This window comes from Saccostrea echinata, unplaced genomic scaffold, assembly GCF_033153115.1.
Source record: "Saccostrea echinata isolate AGI-Se365-2 ecotype Australia unplaced genomic scaffold, CSIRO_AGI_Sech_v1 ptg000054l, whole genome shotgun sequence".
Taxonomy (NCBI): domain Eukaryota; kingdom Metazoa; phylum Mollusca; class Bivalvia; order Ostreida; family Ostreidae; genus Saccostrea; species Saccostrea echinata.
In genome coordinates this window covers 68,932,367-68,949,303 of record NW_026889803.1, presented here as the reverse complement: position 1 = coordinate 68,949,303, position 16,937 = coordinate 68,932,367, and the positions used below count along the sequence as shown (strand labels likewise).

Genomic DNA, 16,937 nt, shown 5'->3' with positions numbered 1-16,937 from the left:
TGATATGGAATCATCCTCAGGTAGTGTAGATTCAAGTTTGTTCAGATCATGACCCCCAGGGTAGGTTGGGGCCACAATGGGGGATCAAAGTTTTACATAGGAATGTATAGGGAAAATCTTTAAAAATCTTCTTCTCAAGAACAACAAAGCCACAATTAGTCATATTGATATGGAATCATCCTCAGGTAGTGTAGATTCAAGCTTGTTCAAATCATGACCCCCGGGGGTAGGATGGGGCTACAATGGGGGATCAAACTTTTACATAGGAATATATAGGAAAATTCTTTAAAAATCTTCTTCTCAAGAACAACAAAGCCACAATTAGTCATATTGATATGGAATCATCCTCAGGTAGTGTAGATTCAAATTTGTTAAAATCATGACCCCTGGGGGTAGGGTGGGGCCACAATGAGGGATCAGAGTTTTATATAGGAATATATAGAAAAAAAATCTTCTTCTCAAGAACCACAGAGTCACAATTAGTCATATTGATATGGACTCATTCTCAGGTTGTGTAGATTCAAGTTTGTTCAAATCATGACCCCTGGAGGTAGGGTGGGGCTACAATGGGGGGATCAAATTTTTACATAGGAATATATAGGGAAATTCTTTAAAAATCTTCTTCTCAAGAACAACAAAGCCACAATTAGTCATATTGATATGGAATCATCCCCAAATATTGTAGATTCAAGCTTGTTCAAGGCATCCTCCAGCAGTAGGGTGGGGCCATAATGGGGGATCAAAGTTTAACAAAAGATCATATACAGGAAATATCTTTAAAAATCTTCTTCATTCTCAAGAATAACAAAGCCATGATCAGTCATATTGATATGGAAGCATCCTCAGGTAGTGTACATTCAAGTTTGTTCAAATCATGCAATCATGAACCCCCCCCCCCCCCCCCCCCCCAAGCAGGGTAGGGTGTTAGACATATCTAAAATTCTGTTTTAAAGAATAGCAAAATCATGATTAGTTATATGAAGATAGAAGCATCCTCAGAAGGTTTATATTCAATTTCATTCAGAACATGGCACCTTGGGGTAGGGTATGCCTAGAACAGGCGATTAAAGCTTTATATATGAATATATAGGAGAAATATAGGAGAAGAAATCTGCTGACGAAGAACAGCAGGGCCATATTGACTCAGGTGAGCGTTGTGGCCCATGGGCCTCTTGTTTTACAATCTTACAACCTCCTTTTTAATTTTGGATCTGTTAGTGATTTACAGTAAGTGTCTTTAGATTTTTTATCATACAGCTGATATCTTTTAGATCTATAGTATTTTCTTTGAGATTTATATTTTAACAGTTTTTGTTTCATTTTAAAGTAATTTTGCCTATTTTGTTGTTGTTTTAGATGATGGACAACTCTACTTCCTTTTACAACAGGTGCCCCTACAGATTCACAAAGTTCCAATGTTGAGTTTCCATGACCCCTATTCAGTGAGTGCACAACTTTATGTATTCTACTTTCAAAATTTCTACTACTTGTAATACATTTTGGATTTGATTTTAAATATGCCCTATTCACAGATTCAGATTTTTGTGTACAAGTATGAAATTTAATTCTGTCAAGATTACTTGGTCCTAAAGTCAAATTTATACAGTCTTTTAACAAACATTTGTCATCTTCTGTCATGTTTAATTCAAAGTCACTAGGCACCACTGAAGATTTCCACTTATTGCTTTTCAGTCCATGACAGGAAAAGGAATGAAGTTGACAGGACTTTCCGCACTGTCCTTGGTAGCAGCTTATGATGGAACCAACAGCAGTTGACATAGCCCGCTTCATCAAAGGTAAGTCTCCGGAGTAGTGTTTGTAGCAATTCTCGTACTCTGTCCTGCATCGAAGCTTCAAGTCTAAGGCAAATCTTCTCTGCATGGATTCTCTTATGGCTTTGGCTCTTCCCGGAAACATGTGACTGCTGAATGGAGCCTTCGCTGTCTGTTTTCTTTGAGAGTCAAAGAAGTGACGCAAGTCTTTAAGGTTTTCAATCACATGTCCTTGTTTTACAGATGCGCCAGATGCAGCGGCACTGTCTCCATCACTGGTGAAATGGGAAATGACAAGTGGACGGTCATCACTTTGTAACTCCCCGATACAGTTTGCAGCCCATCTCTTCTCATCTCCAATGGTGGTCTCCGGAGGAATGGTTGCAGTGCAGTCTTCGTGTCCTGGGCAGGTAACTTCCTTTCCTTTGCTTCGTAGGTGTGTGCCTTTCTTGCATAGTTTGTTCCCACAGAACACTGCCACAACATTTTTCCTTTGAGTTACATTTTCACTTACGGTATAAGTCACTTGGGTGGCAGCTTGGAATGGGGTTTTTCCAATGGCACTAAAGGTGGCATTATTATACCGAGCATCTCCTTCCGCTCTGATAGGGGTATCAGGAAGTCCACATTTTTCATTAAGTTCTTGAATGTTCTGCCTTATTTTCTTCATGCTGTTTTTATTTACTTTGGTGATAATTTTCCCCACTTTGTTGCAGGTCTGTTGCATGTTGGCGGCTGATGCTGGTTCAATATTTGCACCAAGAAGCATACCACGCATACCCTCTGTTGTAAGACTGGTACCCAGGTGACCGACAGCCATGGCCACATTTAGCTGTGCAGCTCTTTGTCCCCTTCCAGATCTCCTCATCTCTTCGTAAAGCTTTTCTCGGTGACTGGTATAGTGGCACTTCTTACATCGGATGGAAAGGATCCATGCCAGGCCTCGTTTTTCCTCCCCATGCTGATTCCAGTCCAGTGAACCGTCACAGTCTGGAAACTTATGTGAGTGTTCTTTAAATGCATGGTTCCACAATTTAGCAGTCTTTTCTTGGTGAAGTACTTTGTATAATTTTGAATTCGGGTCATCTGACACAGCTTCCATGTAGGAGTCTACAGGCTGGACTTCACTTGGCCCGGGTCGCAAAATCTTCATCTCACTGCTTCGGCTCTTGGCATCTGTAACTGCGAACTTTCCATTTTCCTGTAGCTGTACAATGTCCCGAAACTCTTCTTTACTTAGTCTTCTTATGGGAACTAGAAATTGGACTGGGCTGGTGGTCCCTGTATTCTTCTGGCCTTTGTTGTGAGGAACACTTCCTTTTTTGTATTGATGTTGATGCAACCATTTTGGTCCCTTTTTTGGCATGATTATTATTTAACTGTACACTTGTAGACTTTTTCTAGTAATATATGCTATTGTATGTGGTGCACATTTTTAAGTATTGTAAACTTTTGTGTTGTTTATTTATTTTAGAGCTGCCTGGTCTTCTAAGAGAAACTCCATTCTTTGATGACTGATGGAAAAGCCTCATCACCCCCCACTGCTAAAGAACCCCTTATCTTAATTGCCAGCCATTAATCAGTGATCACTGTTATCAAAGCTCCAAGGTACATTATTGAAGTCTCTTTTGACACCATTTTTTCCAGTCTCTGACTTTGTTTTAGAATTAAGATTTTCAATTTTTTGCTAATTAATTCCTTATAAATCAGTAAACTTCCTGTTGTTTAGGTAATTAGAGCTTATTAATTAGAGATGAAAAAACTTTAAAGCAGATAGCCAAAAACCCCAACATTTCAGCTTGCATTTCATTCCAAATTTTTTTCTCAATAATTAACTCATAAGATTTTTTTTAAGTTTTGAAATTAATATACTGTAGATGAATTTGTATAGAAATTTAGCCTAAAATTCAATAATCTGTTAGGAAGAGTTATCTCCTATTTTTCATCCCTTAAGGACAAAGATAAATTTTGATGCACTGGTATATGAAAGATAAATAACTAAGAGACATTTTATGCAAATTTCATTTAATTTCATTAACTTTTAGTTGTCTTAAAGGTCTTACGCAAGGAAATAGCCAATCAAAATGAACTTAGTCAATTGTAGTTCTATATATATAGAGACAATTTCTTTTTCTTTTTTTCATTTTCGGCAACTTTTTTTAGGTCTACAGTTTTAATTTTGGACTCATGTACTAGGAATATCATATTTTTAGCAGAATTGTGCCACTGAATTACAGGGAACTCTTTTTTTAGATGCGCATGATGCAACTTCCTGGATGGTGTGTAGGCTGTTTGTCAACATGTGAAACCCACGTGTATTTCAGGGTAGGTATGTTTACACTCAATTTTCTTTCTTAAAAGCCGCATAAGGCGTATTTTTTCTGATCTCAAATTTTTGTCTCAGCATTAATCTTTATTTTCTCTTTCATGAATTATCTGCTGAGAGTCTAATTAATTAATTAATTTAATTAAAGCTACATAGTAACATATAGTGAAATTATTTCCTTGTGTGAGACCTAAAGCAGCTCTTATCTGTATCCTTTGGGAATTAGACAGAAGAACTGCTTGTCAGTTTATAGCCTATGTCATTTGATGGCCAGCCTTTTATTTTGGATATAATTTGATATAGATTAAGTTGTTAAGACTAAATTGATATTGTTTAATATGATATTTTTAATTAATTTTTTGTAAATATCAACAAATTCAGAGCATCATGTCTCACAAATCTGAAAGGTGGAAGGGGGGGGGGGGGGGCTGCAGATGGGCATTTGTCAAGCTTTAACACAAGTTGTGTTACACAACCAGTTGAAGATCTATAATGTTATATATGTTATAATTAATGCCTACACCACAGGAGATGTATAAACAAATATTACGAGGAATGCAAAAATCATTGAAATCCTTGTGTCAAGGTTGACATGATTTTCTTGCACTCTAAACTGTTTATGACAATTGAACAATATTTGACGGGCGTATCATGCTGTGGTGGGGCACTTTATTTTACATGGAATCACCTCCTTATGGAAACACACATATCCTTGTAATTTCTCTACTTTGACTACAGAATTTTGTATTAATATCGATGTGTAACAGCAATAAATCTTTTGTGACTAAACAGCTTAATTTAAACATAATATATATGTGCTGAAAATATTGTAAGAAACACAATTAATAGGCGTACTTAATGTGCATTTTCTCATGATAATGTGGAAACATTTATTTATTTAATGATTTATTTATTTATTTAATTATTTGTTCTGGAAATGTTTAGAACCATTTTTAACATAGTATGCTAATGTTGGCACTCCAAAATTAATTTATTTACGAGATGTATTGATGTTTTTGCACCTAACAATAGAATAAAGAAGAATGCATACAATGCAAGGCAAAGATCAGAGACATTCCGAATAAATCGTTTATCTTGCATTCACAGATCATTCACTGTTCATTTTGCGCTCGAATTTTTTGTCCGTTTGCGTTCTGCGTTTGCTCACTGTTCACCGACCGTTCACCAAATTGCGTTCAGCATTCACACATCGTTCAGCGTTTGTTCAGCGTTCATTCACCGTTCGCTCTGCATTCATTCACCGTTCGCTCTGCGTTTGCTCACCGTTCAAGTGAGAAAGTAGAACATCTGAGGGACTGTACTGATGAGAGCTATTCAACTGCTTCAACATTTTCTGACCTTGACAATTCCTTTGACCTTGGCTCACTTTTCTTAAATTAGCGTCAAACTTCATATGCTGATACATACTGATATAAAGTATTCAACTGCATCAATATTTTTTGACCTTGACCTTTCCTTTGACCTTACTTTTTAGCTCACCTGAGCTGAAAGCTCAAGTGAGCTTTTCTGATCACATTTTGTCTGTAGTCCGTCTGTCTGTCTGTCCGTCTGTCCGTCCGTCCGTCCGTCTGTAAACTTTTCACATTTTCGACTTCTTCTCCAGAACCACAGGGCCAATTTCAACCAAACTTGCCACAAAGCATCCTTGGGTGAAGGGGATTCAAGTTTGTTCAAATGAAGGGCCACGCCCTCTTCCAAGGGGAGATAATTAAGAATTGGTGAAAATTTGGTGTCATCTTTTAAAAATCTTCTTCTCAAGAACCATTGAGCCAGAAAAGTTTATACTTATGTGAAACCTTCATTACATAGTGTAGATTCAAGTTTGTTCAAATCGTGACCCCCGGGGGTAGGGTGGGGCCACAATGGGGGATCAAAGTTATACATAGGAATATATAGGGAAAATCTTTAATAATCTTCTTCTCAAGAACAACAAAGCCACAATTAGTCATATTGATATGGAATCATCCTCAGGTAGTGTAGATTTAAGTTTGTTCAAATCATGACCCCCGGGAGAAGGGTGGGGCCACAATGGGGGATCAAAGTTTTGTATAGGATTATATAGAAAAAAAATCTTCTTCTCAAGAACATCAGAGTCACAATTAGTCATATTGATATGGAATCATCCTCAGGTAGTGTAGGTTCAATTTTGTTCAAATCGTGACCCCCGGGGGTAGGGTGGGGCCACAATGGGGATCAAAGTTTTACATAGGAATATTTAGGGAAAATCTTAAAAAATCTTCTTCTCAAGAACAACAGAGCCACAATTAGTCATATTGATATGGAATCATCCTCAGGTAGTGTAGATTCAAGTTTGTTCAAATCATGACCCCCGGGAGAAGGGTGGGGCCACAATGGGGGATCAAAGTTTTGTATAGGATTATATAGAAAAAAAATCTTCTTCTCAAGAACATCAGAGTCACAATTAGTCATATTGATATGGAATCATCCTCAGGTAGTGTAGGTTCAATTTTGTTCAAATCGTGACCCCCGGGGGTAGGGTGGGGCCACAATGGGGATCAAAGTTTTACATAGGAATATTTAGGGAAAATCTTAAAAAATCTTCTTCTCAAGAACAACAGAGCCACTATTAGTCATATTGATATGGAATCATCCTCAGGTAGTGTAGATTCAAGTTTGTTCAAATCATGACCCCTGGGGGTAGGGTGGGGCCACAAGGAGGGATCAAAGTTTTGTATAGGAATATAAAGAAAAAAAATCTTCTTCTCAAGAACAACAGAATCACAATTAGTCATATTGATATGGAATCATCCTCAAGTAGTGTAGATTCAAGTTTGTTCAAATCATGACCCCTGGGGGTAGGGTGGGGCCACAATGGGGGATCAAAGTTTTACATAGAAATATATAGGGAAAATCTTTAAAAATCTTCTTCTCAAGAACAACAAAGCCACAATTAGTCATATTGATATGGAATCTTCCCCAAATATTGTAGATTCAAGCTAGTTTAAGGCATCCTCCAGTGGTAGGGTGGGGCCATAATGGGGGATCAAAGTTTAACAATAGAACATATACAGGAAATATCTTTAAAAATCTTCTTCAATCTCAAGAACAACAAAGCCATGATCAGTCATATTGATATGGAAGCATCCTCAGGTAGTGTACAATCAAGTTTGTTCAAATATCCCCCCCCCCCCCCCAGGGTAGGGTGTTAGACATATTTAAAATTCTATTTTAAAGAACAGCAAAATCATGATTAGTTATATGAAGATAGAAGCATCCTCAGAAGGTTTATATTCAATTTCATTCAAAACATGGCACCTTGGGGTAGGGTATGCCTAGAACAGGCGATCAAAGCTTTATATATGAATATATAGGAGAAATATAGGAGAAGAAATCTGCTGACGAAGAACAGCAGGGCCATATTGACTCAGGTGAGCGTTGTGGCCCATGGGCCTCTTGTCTCAATTTGTGTTTAACTCAGGTTTTAAAGAAAACATTATATTTTTTTTATTAAACTTCATATGCTAATATATACTGATGTAACCTTTTCCACTGCATCAACATTTTTTTACCTTTCCTTTGACCTTAACTTCATTTATTTTAAATTAGTGTTTAGCTCAGTTTTAAATAAACCATTCAAAATATTTTTATCAAACTTAAATATGCTGATATGTATTTGTGAGAAGTATTCAACTGCATCAAAAACATTTGACCTTGAACTTTCCTTTGACCTTGACCTCACTTTTCTTAGGTTTGCATTTCGCTTAATTTAAAAGAAACCATTTAAGATATATTTATGTAAGTTTATGCACTTATACATAATTTGGTGAGAATTTATCATCTATATCCAACTTTTTAGATTTCAATTTCAATTTTAAAGAAACTATTCAAGATATTCTCATCAAATTTCATACACTAATACAAATTTACATGTTGCATTACTAATATACCCTCAGCGGGCATTCATGTCCTATGTACATATTTCTAGTTCTTTCTCCATATACAAACTCTCTAGTTCTCCACCCTTGTCTTTTTTACTTAAACAGGGGACACCAATTCTCTGAATTAGCTTGTCATCCATTAAAGGCAAAAATAAAATCTGGTGCACTAGTATATGAAGAATTTGTTTATTTAATAAGTTAAGGGGATTTTTTTTTCAGGTGTGCATGATGCAAGTTCTTGGATTGTGTGTAGTCTGTGAAATTCACATTTATTCTAGGGTAAGTATGGTTAATGTCAATTTTTTCTCCAATCTACTTTGTTGTTCGAGCATTAATCTTTATTAGGTCACCTGAGTCAGTCAGGTGACCTATTGCTATCCGTTCTCGTCCGTCGGCGTGCGTCGTGCGTTAACATTTGAACATTTTTAGCTTCTTCTCTGAAACCGCTTAACCAATTTCAACCAAATTTGGCATATAGCATCTATGGGTGAAGGGAAACAAAAATTGTGAATTTCATGGTCCCTGCCCCCTTGGGGCCTGAGGGGTGGGGCTAAAACCACCAAAATTCATGCAATCTTTAAAAATCTTCTTCTTTACTCCTGGACATCAAGCAGTCAAACTGTTGGCATGATTGTAATAAGCATTGAGCCCTCTACCAAAATTGTGAAATTCATGGCCCCAGGGTCAGGGGTTCTGGCCCCAGGGTGGGGCTATATAGATCATGTAGTGAAAGTGTATTATTTCTTTGAAAATCTTCTTCTCTGCTCCTGGGTATTAAATAAGGTAACTAAGTACATAGTTATGAAGAGCAAGAGTGCCTTTTCCAAAATTGTGAAATTCATGGCCCCAGGCTCAGGGGTTCTGGTGTTAGTGCGGGGCTCTATAGATTATACAGTGAAAATGCATTAATTCTTTGAAAATCTTCTTCTCTGCTCCTGGGTATTAAATAAAGTAACTAAGTTCATAGTTATGATGAACAAGAGTGCCTCTTCCAAAATTGTGAAATTCATGGCCCCAGGGTGGGGCTATATAGATCATATAGTGAAAGTGCATTATTTCTTTGAAAATCTTCTTCTCTGCTCCTAGGTATTAAATAAGGTAACTAAGTACATAGTTATGATGAGCAAGAGTGCCTTTTCCAAAATTGTGAAATTCATGGCCCCGGGGTTAGGGGTTCTGGTGTAAGGGCCGGGCTCTATTGATTATATAGGGAAAATGCATTAATTCTTTGAAAATCTTCTTCTCTGCTCCTGGGTATTAAATAAAGTAACTAAGTACATAGTTATGATGAACAAGAGTGCCTCTTCCAAAATTGTGAAATTCATGGCCCCAGGGTCAGTGGTTCTGGCCCCAGGGTGGGGCTATATAGATAATATAGTGAAAATTCATTAATTCTTTGAAAATCTTCTCCTCTGCTCCTGGGTATTAAATAAGGTAACTAAATACATAGTTATGATGAGCAAGAGTGCCTTTTCCAAAATTGTGAAATTCATGGCCCCGGGGTTAGGGGTTCTGGTGTAAGGGCCGGGCTCTATTGATTATATAGGGAAAATTCATTAATTCTTTGAAAATCTTCTTCTCTGCTCCTGGGTATTAAATAAAGTAACTAAGTACATAGTTATGATGAGCAAGAGTGCCTTTTCCAAAATTGTGAAATTCATGGCCCCGGGGTTAGGGGTTCTGGTGTAAGGGCCGGGCTCTATTGATTATATAGGGAAAATGCATTAATTCTTTGAAAATCTTCTTCTCTGCTCCTGGGTATTAAATAAAGTAACTAAGTACATAGTTATGATGAACAAGAGTGCCTCTTCCAAAATTGTGAAATTCATGGCCCCAGGGTCAGTGGTTCTGGCCCCAGGGTGGGGCTATATAGATCATATAGTGAAAATTCATTAATTCTTTGAAAATCTTCTCCTCTGCTCCTGGGTATTAAATAAGGTAACTAAATACATAGTTATGATGAGCAAGAGTGCCTTTTCCAAAATTGTGAAATTCATGGCCCCGGGGTTAGGGGTTCTGGTGTAAGGGCCGGGCTCTATTGATTATATAGGGAAAATTCATTAATTCTTTGAAAATCTTCTTCTCTGCTCCTGGGTATTAAATAAAGTAACTAAGTACATAGTTATGATGAGCAAGAGTGCCTTTTCCAAAATTGTGAAATTCATGGCCCCGGGGTTAGGGGTTCTGGTGTAAGGGCCGGGCTCTATTGATTATATAGGGAAAATGCATTAATTCTTTGAAAATCTTCTTCTCTGCTCCTGGGTATTAAATAAAGTAACTAAGTACATAGTTATGATGAACAAGAGTGCCTCTTCCAAAATTGTGAAATTCATGGCCCCAGGGTCAGTGGTTCTGGCCCCAGGGTGGGGCTATATAGATCATATAGTGAAAATTCATTAATTCTTTGAAAATCTTCTCCTCTGCTCCTGGGTATTAAATAAGGTAACTAAATACATAGTTATGATGAGCAAGAGTGCCTTTTCCAAAATTGTGAAATTCATGGCCCCGGGGTTAGGGGTTCTGGTGTAAGGGCCGGGCTCTATTGATTATATAGGGAAAATTCATTAATTCTTTGAAAATCTTCTTCTCTGCTCCTGGGTATTAAATAAAGTAACTAAGTACATAGTTATGATGAGCAAGAGTGCCTCTTCCAAAATTGTGAATTTCATGGCCCCAGGGTCAGGGGTTCTGGTGTTACAACGGGGCTCTATCGACTATATAGTGAAAATTCATTAATTCTTTGAAAATCTTCTCCTCTGCTCCTGGGCATTAAGGTGATAAACTAAGTACCTAGTTATGATGAGGAGGTGGACCCCTTCCAGAATTGTGAAAGCCATGGCCCCTGGGTCGGGGGTTCTGGTGTTAGGGCGGGGCTCTATTGATTATATAGTGAAAATGCATTAATTCTTTGAAAATCTTCTCCTCTGCTCCTGGGCATTAAGGTGATAAACTAAGTACCTAGTTATGATGAGGAGGTGGACCCCTTCCAGAATTGTGAAAGCCATGGCCCCTGGGTCAGGGGTTCTGGTGTTAGGGCGGGGCTCTATTGATTATATAGTGAAAATGCATTAATTCTTTGAAAATCTTCTTCTCTGCTCCTGGGTATTATTTAAACCAACTAAGTGCATGGTTATGATGCATAAGGGTGCCTTTTCAAAAATTATGAATTTCATGGCCCCAGGGTCAGGGGTTCTGGTGTTAGGGTGGGGCTCTATTGATTATATAGTGAAAATGCATTGATTCTTTGAAAATCTTCTCTGCTACTGGAGATTATTTTAACAAACTAAGTGCATGGTTATGATGCATAAGGATGCCTTTTTAAAAATTGTGAATTTCATGGCCCCAGGGTCAGGGGTTCCGGTGTTAGGGCGGTGCTCTATTGATTTTATAGTGAAAATGCATTGATTCTATGAAAATCTTCTTCTTTGCTACTGGAGATTATTTAAAAAAACTAAGTGCATGATTATGATAGGCAAGGATGCCTCTTCCAAAATTTTTAAATACATGGCCTCAGCTTTTGGGGTTCTTGAGGAGGGAGGGGGGAGGGGGGCTCTATTGATTATATAGTGAAAATGCATTAATTCTATTAATTAATCATTAACTAATCCTGTCTGCTCCTTAGTGTTGAGCTGATAAATAAATTGCTTAGCTATGATGAAGATGGGAGCTTCGAACAGAATTTTTAAATCTTGTGGTCCTAGGGTCAGGGGTTCTGGCAAAACAAGGAAAGGGGGGGGGGGGCTTTTGATAATATAGTGGAAAAGTTTTAATTCTTTGAAGTCCATAGTTATGATGATGAGGGTAACTCTTCCAAATTTGTAAATTTCTTGACCTTTGGTCTTGGGTTCTGGTGTTAGGGTAAGGCTTTGTTGAATCTGTAGTGAAAATGCATTGTACCTGTGAAATTCTTCTTTTCTTCTGGGCATATCGAAAGCAAACTGAGTAAAAGTTCAAATGATATGAGTAAGCGTATTTCTACCAGATTTTTGAACATCTGGACAATTTGTCTAAGCATTCTGGTCCTGGACAGGGCTCTATTAATTTGTATTCTACTGAGAGAAGTTATTCCCCTTTTCCATTCACCTTTGATAATTAATCACTGTAAATAATGTATTTAAAAGATTAATAGAATAAGATAATTATGCAAGAATGTTTATCGTATAATTCAAAAAGTACTTTCTTAGTTTTAATAATCAGGCAGACCTGTAAGTAATAGATAAATAAAAATGAGACAAAAATAACTTATGAAAAGTTCTTCAAAGACCATAAGAGAGGTCAATGCTAGAGGTCTTAATATGGGTTTAAAAATAGTACAGAAGCACTAGTTTGTTAATAGTCTGCATGGTGATAATGTTAAGTGGGGGACAGATTAGAACTTAAGTTATGAGTTGATACTGAATACTAGACTAATTATTTTGTTGATCCTGATCTTCCTTACTTCTCTTGCTTTAGGGCAACAAAGCTTCATCTGTCAGTGTATTCAACTTCTAAATTGTTGTATTATACTCAGGTGACCGTTAAGGACCTTGGGCCTCTTGTTTTTTTTGTCATTATCTGCTGAAAGTCTCATAACTTCATTAATTTAGTTAAAAGCTTTATTATAATAAATGATGTAAATATTGCCTTGTGTGAGACCTAAAGTCATTAACAGGATCAGAACTTCCTTGCTGTCCCTGAGAACAGACAACAATGGAATTGAAAGCAGTTATTTGCCCTACTTTAATAAAGGTAAGGCCACTTGTTCCTGCCAAATGGCCATGGATTGTAGTTGATAGGTACAGCTTAAGTCCTGCATATTCTATAGATTCGGCTTTGAGGTCATCATTTTCTGTTAAGTGGGTTCGATTAGAGGGTGGTGTTTTTCGTGAGGTTTGGGTTAGAGGGAGGTATTTTAAGTTAGTATTTTTTATTTGATTGGTTAAAGTTCTTTTCATTTGATTGGTTAAGCTTCTTGACGTCATTTTGTGTTAGGAGAGGGCGGTGGGAGGTTGGTCTATTTAGCTTGTGGGGTCATCATTTTCTGTTAGAAGGTTTGGGTTAGAGGGAGGTATTTTAAGTTAGTCTTTTCTATTTGATTGGTTAAAGTTCTTTTGATTTGATTGGTTAAGCTTCTTGACGTCATTTTGTGTTAGGAGAGGGCGGTGGGAGGTTGGTCTATTTAGCTTGTGGGGTCATCATTTTCTGTTAGAAGGTTTGGGTTAGAGGGAGGTATTTTAAGTTAGTCTTTTCTATTTGATTGGTTAAAGTTCTTTTCATTTGATTGGTTAAGCTTCTTGACGTCATTTTGTGTTAGGAGAGGGCGGTGGGAGGTTGGTCTATTTAGCTTGTGGGGTCATCATTTTCTGTTAGAAGGTTTGGGTTAGAGGGAGGTATTTTAAGTTAGTCTTTTCTATTTGATTGGTTAAAGTTCTTTTGATTTGATTGGTTAAGCTTCTTGACGTCATTTTGTGTTAGGAGAGGGCGGTGGGAGGTTGGTCTATTTAGCTTGTGGGGTCATCATTTTCTGTTAGAAGGTTTGGGTTAGAGGGAGGTATTTTAAGTTAGTCTTTTCTATTTGATTGGTTAAAGTTCTTTTCATCTGATTGGTTAAGCTTCTTGACGTCATTTTGTGTTAGGAGAGGGCGGTGGGAGGTTGGTCTATTTAACTTGTGGGGTCATCATTTTCTGTTAGAAGGTTTGGGTTAGAGGGAGGTAATTTAAGTTAGTCTTTTCTATTTGATTGGTTAAAGTTCTTTTGATTTGATTGGTTAAGCTTCTTGACGTCATTTTGTGTTAGGAGAGGGCGGTGGGAGGTTGGTCTATTTAGCTTGTGGGGTCATCATTTTCTGTTAGAAGGTTTGGGTTAGAGGGAGGTATTTTAAGTTAGTCTTTTCTATTTGATTGGTTAAAGTTCTTTGCATTTGATTGGTTAAGCTTCTTGACGTCATTTTGTGTTAGGAGAGGGCGGTGGGAGGTTGGTCTATTTAGCTTGTGGGGTCATCATTTTCTGTTAGAAGGTTTGGGTTAGAGGGAGGTATTTTAAGTTAGTCTTTTCTATTTGATTGGTTAAAGTTCTTTTCATTTGATTGGTTAAGCTTCTTGACGTCATTTTGTGTTAGGAGAGGGCGGTGGGAGGTTGGTCTATTTAGCTTGTGGGGTCATCATTTTCTGTTAGCAGGTTTGGGTTAGAGGGAGGTATTTTAAGTTAGTCTTTTCTATTTGATTGGTTAAAGTTCTTTGCATTTGATTAGTTAAGCTTCTTGACGTCATTTTGTGTTAGGAGAGGGCGGTGGGAGGTTGGTCTATTTAGCTTGTGGGGTCATCATTTTCTGTTAGCAGGTTTGGGTTAGAGGGAGGTAATTTAAGTTAGTCTTTTCTATTTGATTGGTTAAAGTTCTTTGCATTTGATTAGTTAAGCTTCTTGACGTCATTTTGTGTTAGGAGAGGGCGGTGGGAGGTTGGTCTATTTAGCTTGTGGGGTCATCATTTTCTGTTAGAAGGTTTGGGTTAGAGGGAGGTATTTTAAGTTAGTCTTTTCTATTTGATTGGTTAAAGTTCTTTTGATTTGATTGGTTAAGCTTCTTGACGTCATTTTGTGTTAGGAGAGGGCGGTGGGAGGTTGGTCTATTTAGCTTGTGGGGTCATCATTTTCTGTTAGAAGGTTTGGGTTAGAGGGAGGTATTTTAAGTTAGTCTCCTTGTATTTGATTGGTTAAGCTCCTTGGGGATCAGGAACTTAGAGAATAGATCCTCAGCCCAATAGGGGCTTGTCGTAAGAGGCGACAGAAGGGTGTAGTTTAAGGGGTGGACTTAGGCTCTGAATTTTCTGAGAGGCTGGACTTTAAGTTGGTGTGTGCTTAAAATGTACAACCTCACAGAAAATTCTTCCCTTTAGTTGTTAGGAGGGTTTGGTTAGAAGAGGGTCTTTTTAGTTATTCTGTTTGTTTTTGATTGGTTAAAGTTCTTTTCATTTGATTGGTTAAGCTTCTTGACGTCATTTTGTGTTAGGAGAGGGCGGTGGGAGGTTGGTCTATTTAGCTTGTGGGGTCATCATTTTCTGTTAGCAGGTTTGGGTTAGAGGGAGGTATTTTAAGTTAGTCTTTTCTATTTGATTGGTTAAAGTTCTTTTCATCTGATTGGTTAAGCTTCTTGACGTCATTTTGTGTTAGGAGAGGGCGGTGGGAGGTTGGTCTATTTAGCTTGTGGGGTCATCATTTTCTGTTAGAAGGTTTGGGTTAGAGGGAGGTATTTTAAGTTAGTCTTTTCTATTTGATTGGTTAAAGTTCTTTTGATTTGATTGGTTAAGCTTCTTGACGTCATTTTGTGTTAGGAGAGGGCGGTGGGAGGTTGGTCTATTTAGCTTGTGGGGTCATCATTTTCTGTTAGAAGGTTTGGGTTAGAGGGAGGTATTTTAAGTTAGTCTTTTCTATTTGATTGGTTAAAGTTCTTTTGATTTGATTGGTTAAGCTTCTTGACGTCATTTTGTGTTAGGAGAGGGCGGTGGGAGGTTGGTCTATTTAACTTGTGGGGTCATCATTTTCTGTTAGAAGGTTTGGGTTAGAGGGAGGTAATTTAAGTTAGTCTTTTCTATTTGATTGGTTAAAGTTCTTTTGATTTGATTGGTTAAGCTTCTTGACGTCATTTTGTGTTAGGAGAGGGCGGTGGGAGGTTGGTCTATTTAGCTTGTGGGGTCATCATTTTCTGTTAGAAGGTTTGGGTTAGAGGGAGGTATTTTAAGTTAGTCTTTTCTATTTGATTGGTTAAAGTTCTTTTGATTTGATTGGTTAAGCTTCTTGACGTCATTTTGTGTTAGGAGAGGGCGGTGGGAGGTTGGTCTATTTAGCTTGTGGGGTCATCATTTTCTGTTAGCAGGTTTGGGTTAGAGGGAGGTATTTTAAGTTAGTCTTTTCTATTTGATTGGTTAAAGTTCTTTGCATTTGATTAGTTAAGCTTCTTGACGTCATTTTGTGTTAGGAGAGGGCGGTGGGAGGTTGGTCTATTTAGCTTGTGGGGTCATCATTTTCTGTTAGCAGGTTTGGGTTAGAGGGAGGTATTTTAAGTTAGTCTTTTCTATTTGATTGGTTAAAGTTCTTTGCATTTGATTAGTTAAGCTTCTTGACGTCATTTTGTGTTAGGAGAGGGCGGTGGGAGGTTGGTCTATTTAGCTTGTGGGGTCATCATTTTCTGTTAGAAGGTTTGGGTTAGAGGGAGGTATTTTAAGTTAGTCTTTTCTATTTGATTGGTTAAAGTTCTTTTGATTTGATTGGTTAAGCTTCTTGACGTCATTTTGTGTTAGGAGAGGGCGGTGGGAGGTTGGTCTATTTAGCTTGTGGGGTCATCATTTTCTGTTAGAAGGTTTGGGTTAGAGGGAGGTATTTTAAGTTAGTCTCCTTGTATTTGATTGGTTAAGCTCCTTGGGGATCAGGAACTTAGAGAATAGATCCTCAGCCCAATAGGGGCTTGTCGTAAGAGGCGACAGAAGGGTGTAGTTTAAGGGGTAGACTTAGGCTCTGAATTTTCTGAGAGGCTGGACTTTAAGTTGGTGTGTGCTTAAAATGTACAACCTCACAGAAAATTCTTCCCTTTAGTTGTTAGGAGGGTTTGGTTAGAAGAGGGTCTTTTTAGTTATTCTGTTTGTTTTTGATTGGTTAAAGTTCTTTTCATTTGATTGGTTAAGCTTCTTGACGTCATTTTGTGTTAGGAGAGGGCGGTGGGAGGTTGGTCTATTTAGCTTGTGGGGTCATCATTTTCTGTTAGAAGGTTTGGGTTAGAGGGAGGTATTTTAAGTTAGTGTTTTCTATTTGATTGGTTAAAGTTCTTTTCATTTGATTGGTTAAGCTTCTTGACGTCATTTTGTGTTAGGAGAGGGCGGTGGGAGGTTGGTCTATTTAGCTTGTGGGGTCATCATTTTCTGTTAGCAGGTTTGGGTTAGAGGGAGGTA

At 37.8% G+C, this 16,937-nt stretch overlaps 1 protein-coding gene and 1 pseudogene across 1 annotated transcript; one reads left to right on the top strand and one right to left on the bottom strand.

The window, feature by feature from the left end:
* Nucleotides 1–1,394: 1,394 nt before the first annotated feature.
* LOC133172147 (uncharacterized) lies at nucleotides 1,395–2,640 on the bottom strand. The gene is made up of 2 exons (XM_061306983.1): nucleotides 1,620–2,640; nucleotides 1,395–1,435 (listed from the first exon to the last, which is right to left on the bottom strand). Exons 1-2 carry the CDS (start codon nucleotides 2,638–2,640, stop codon nucleotides 1,395–1,397), a joined length of 1,062 nt encoding a protein of 353 aa, XP_061162967.1.
* The window catches only part of LOC133205757 (uncharacterized), an 89,791-nt pseudogene continuing 75,114 nt past the window's right edge, over nucleotides 2,261–16,937 (top strand).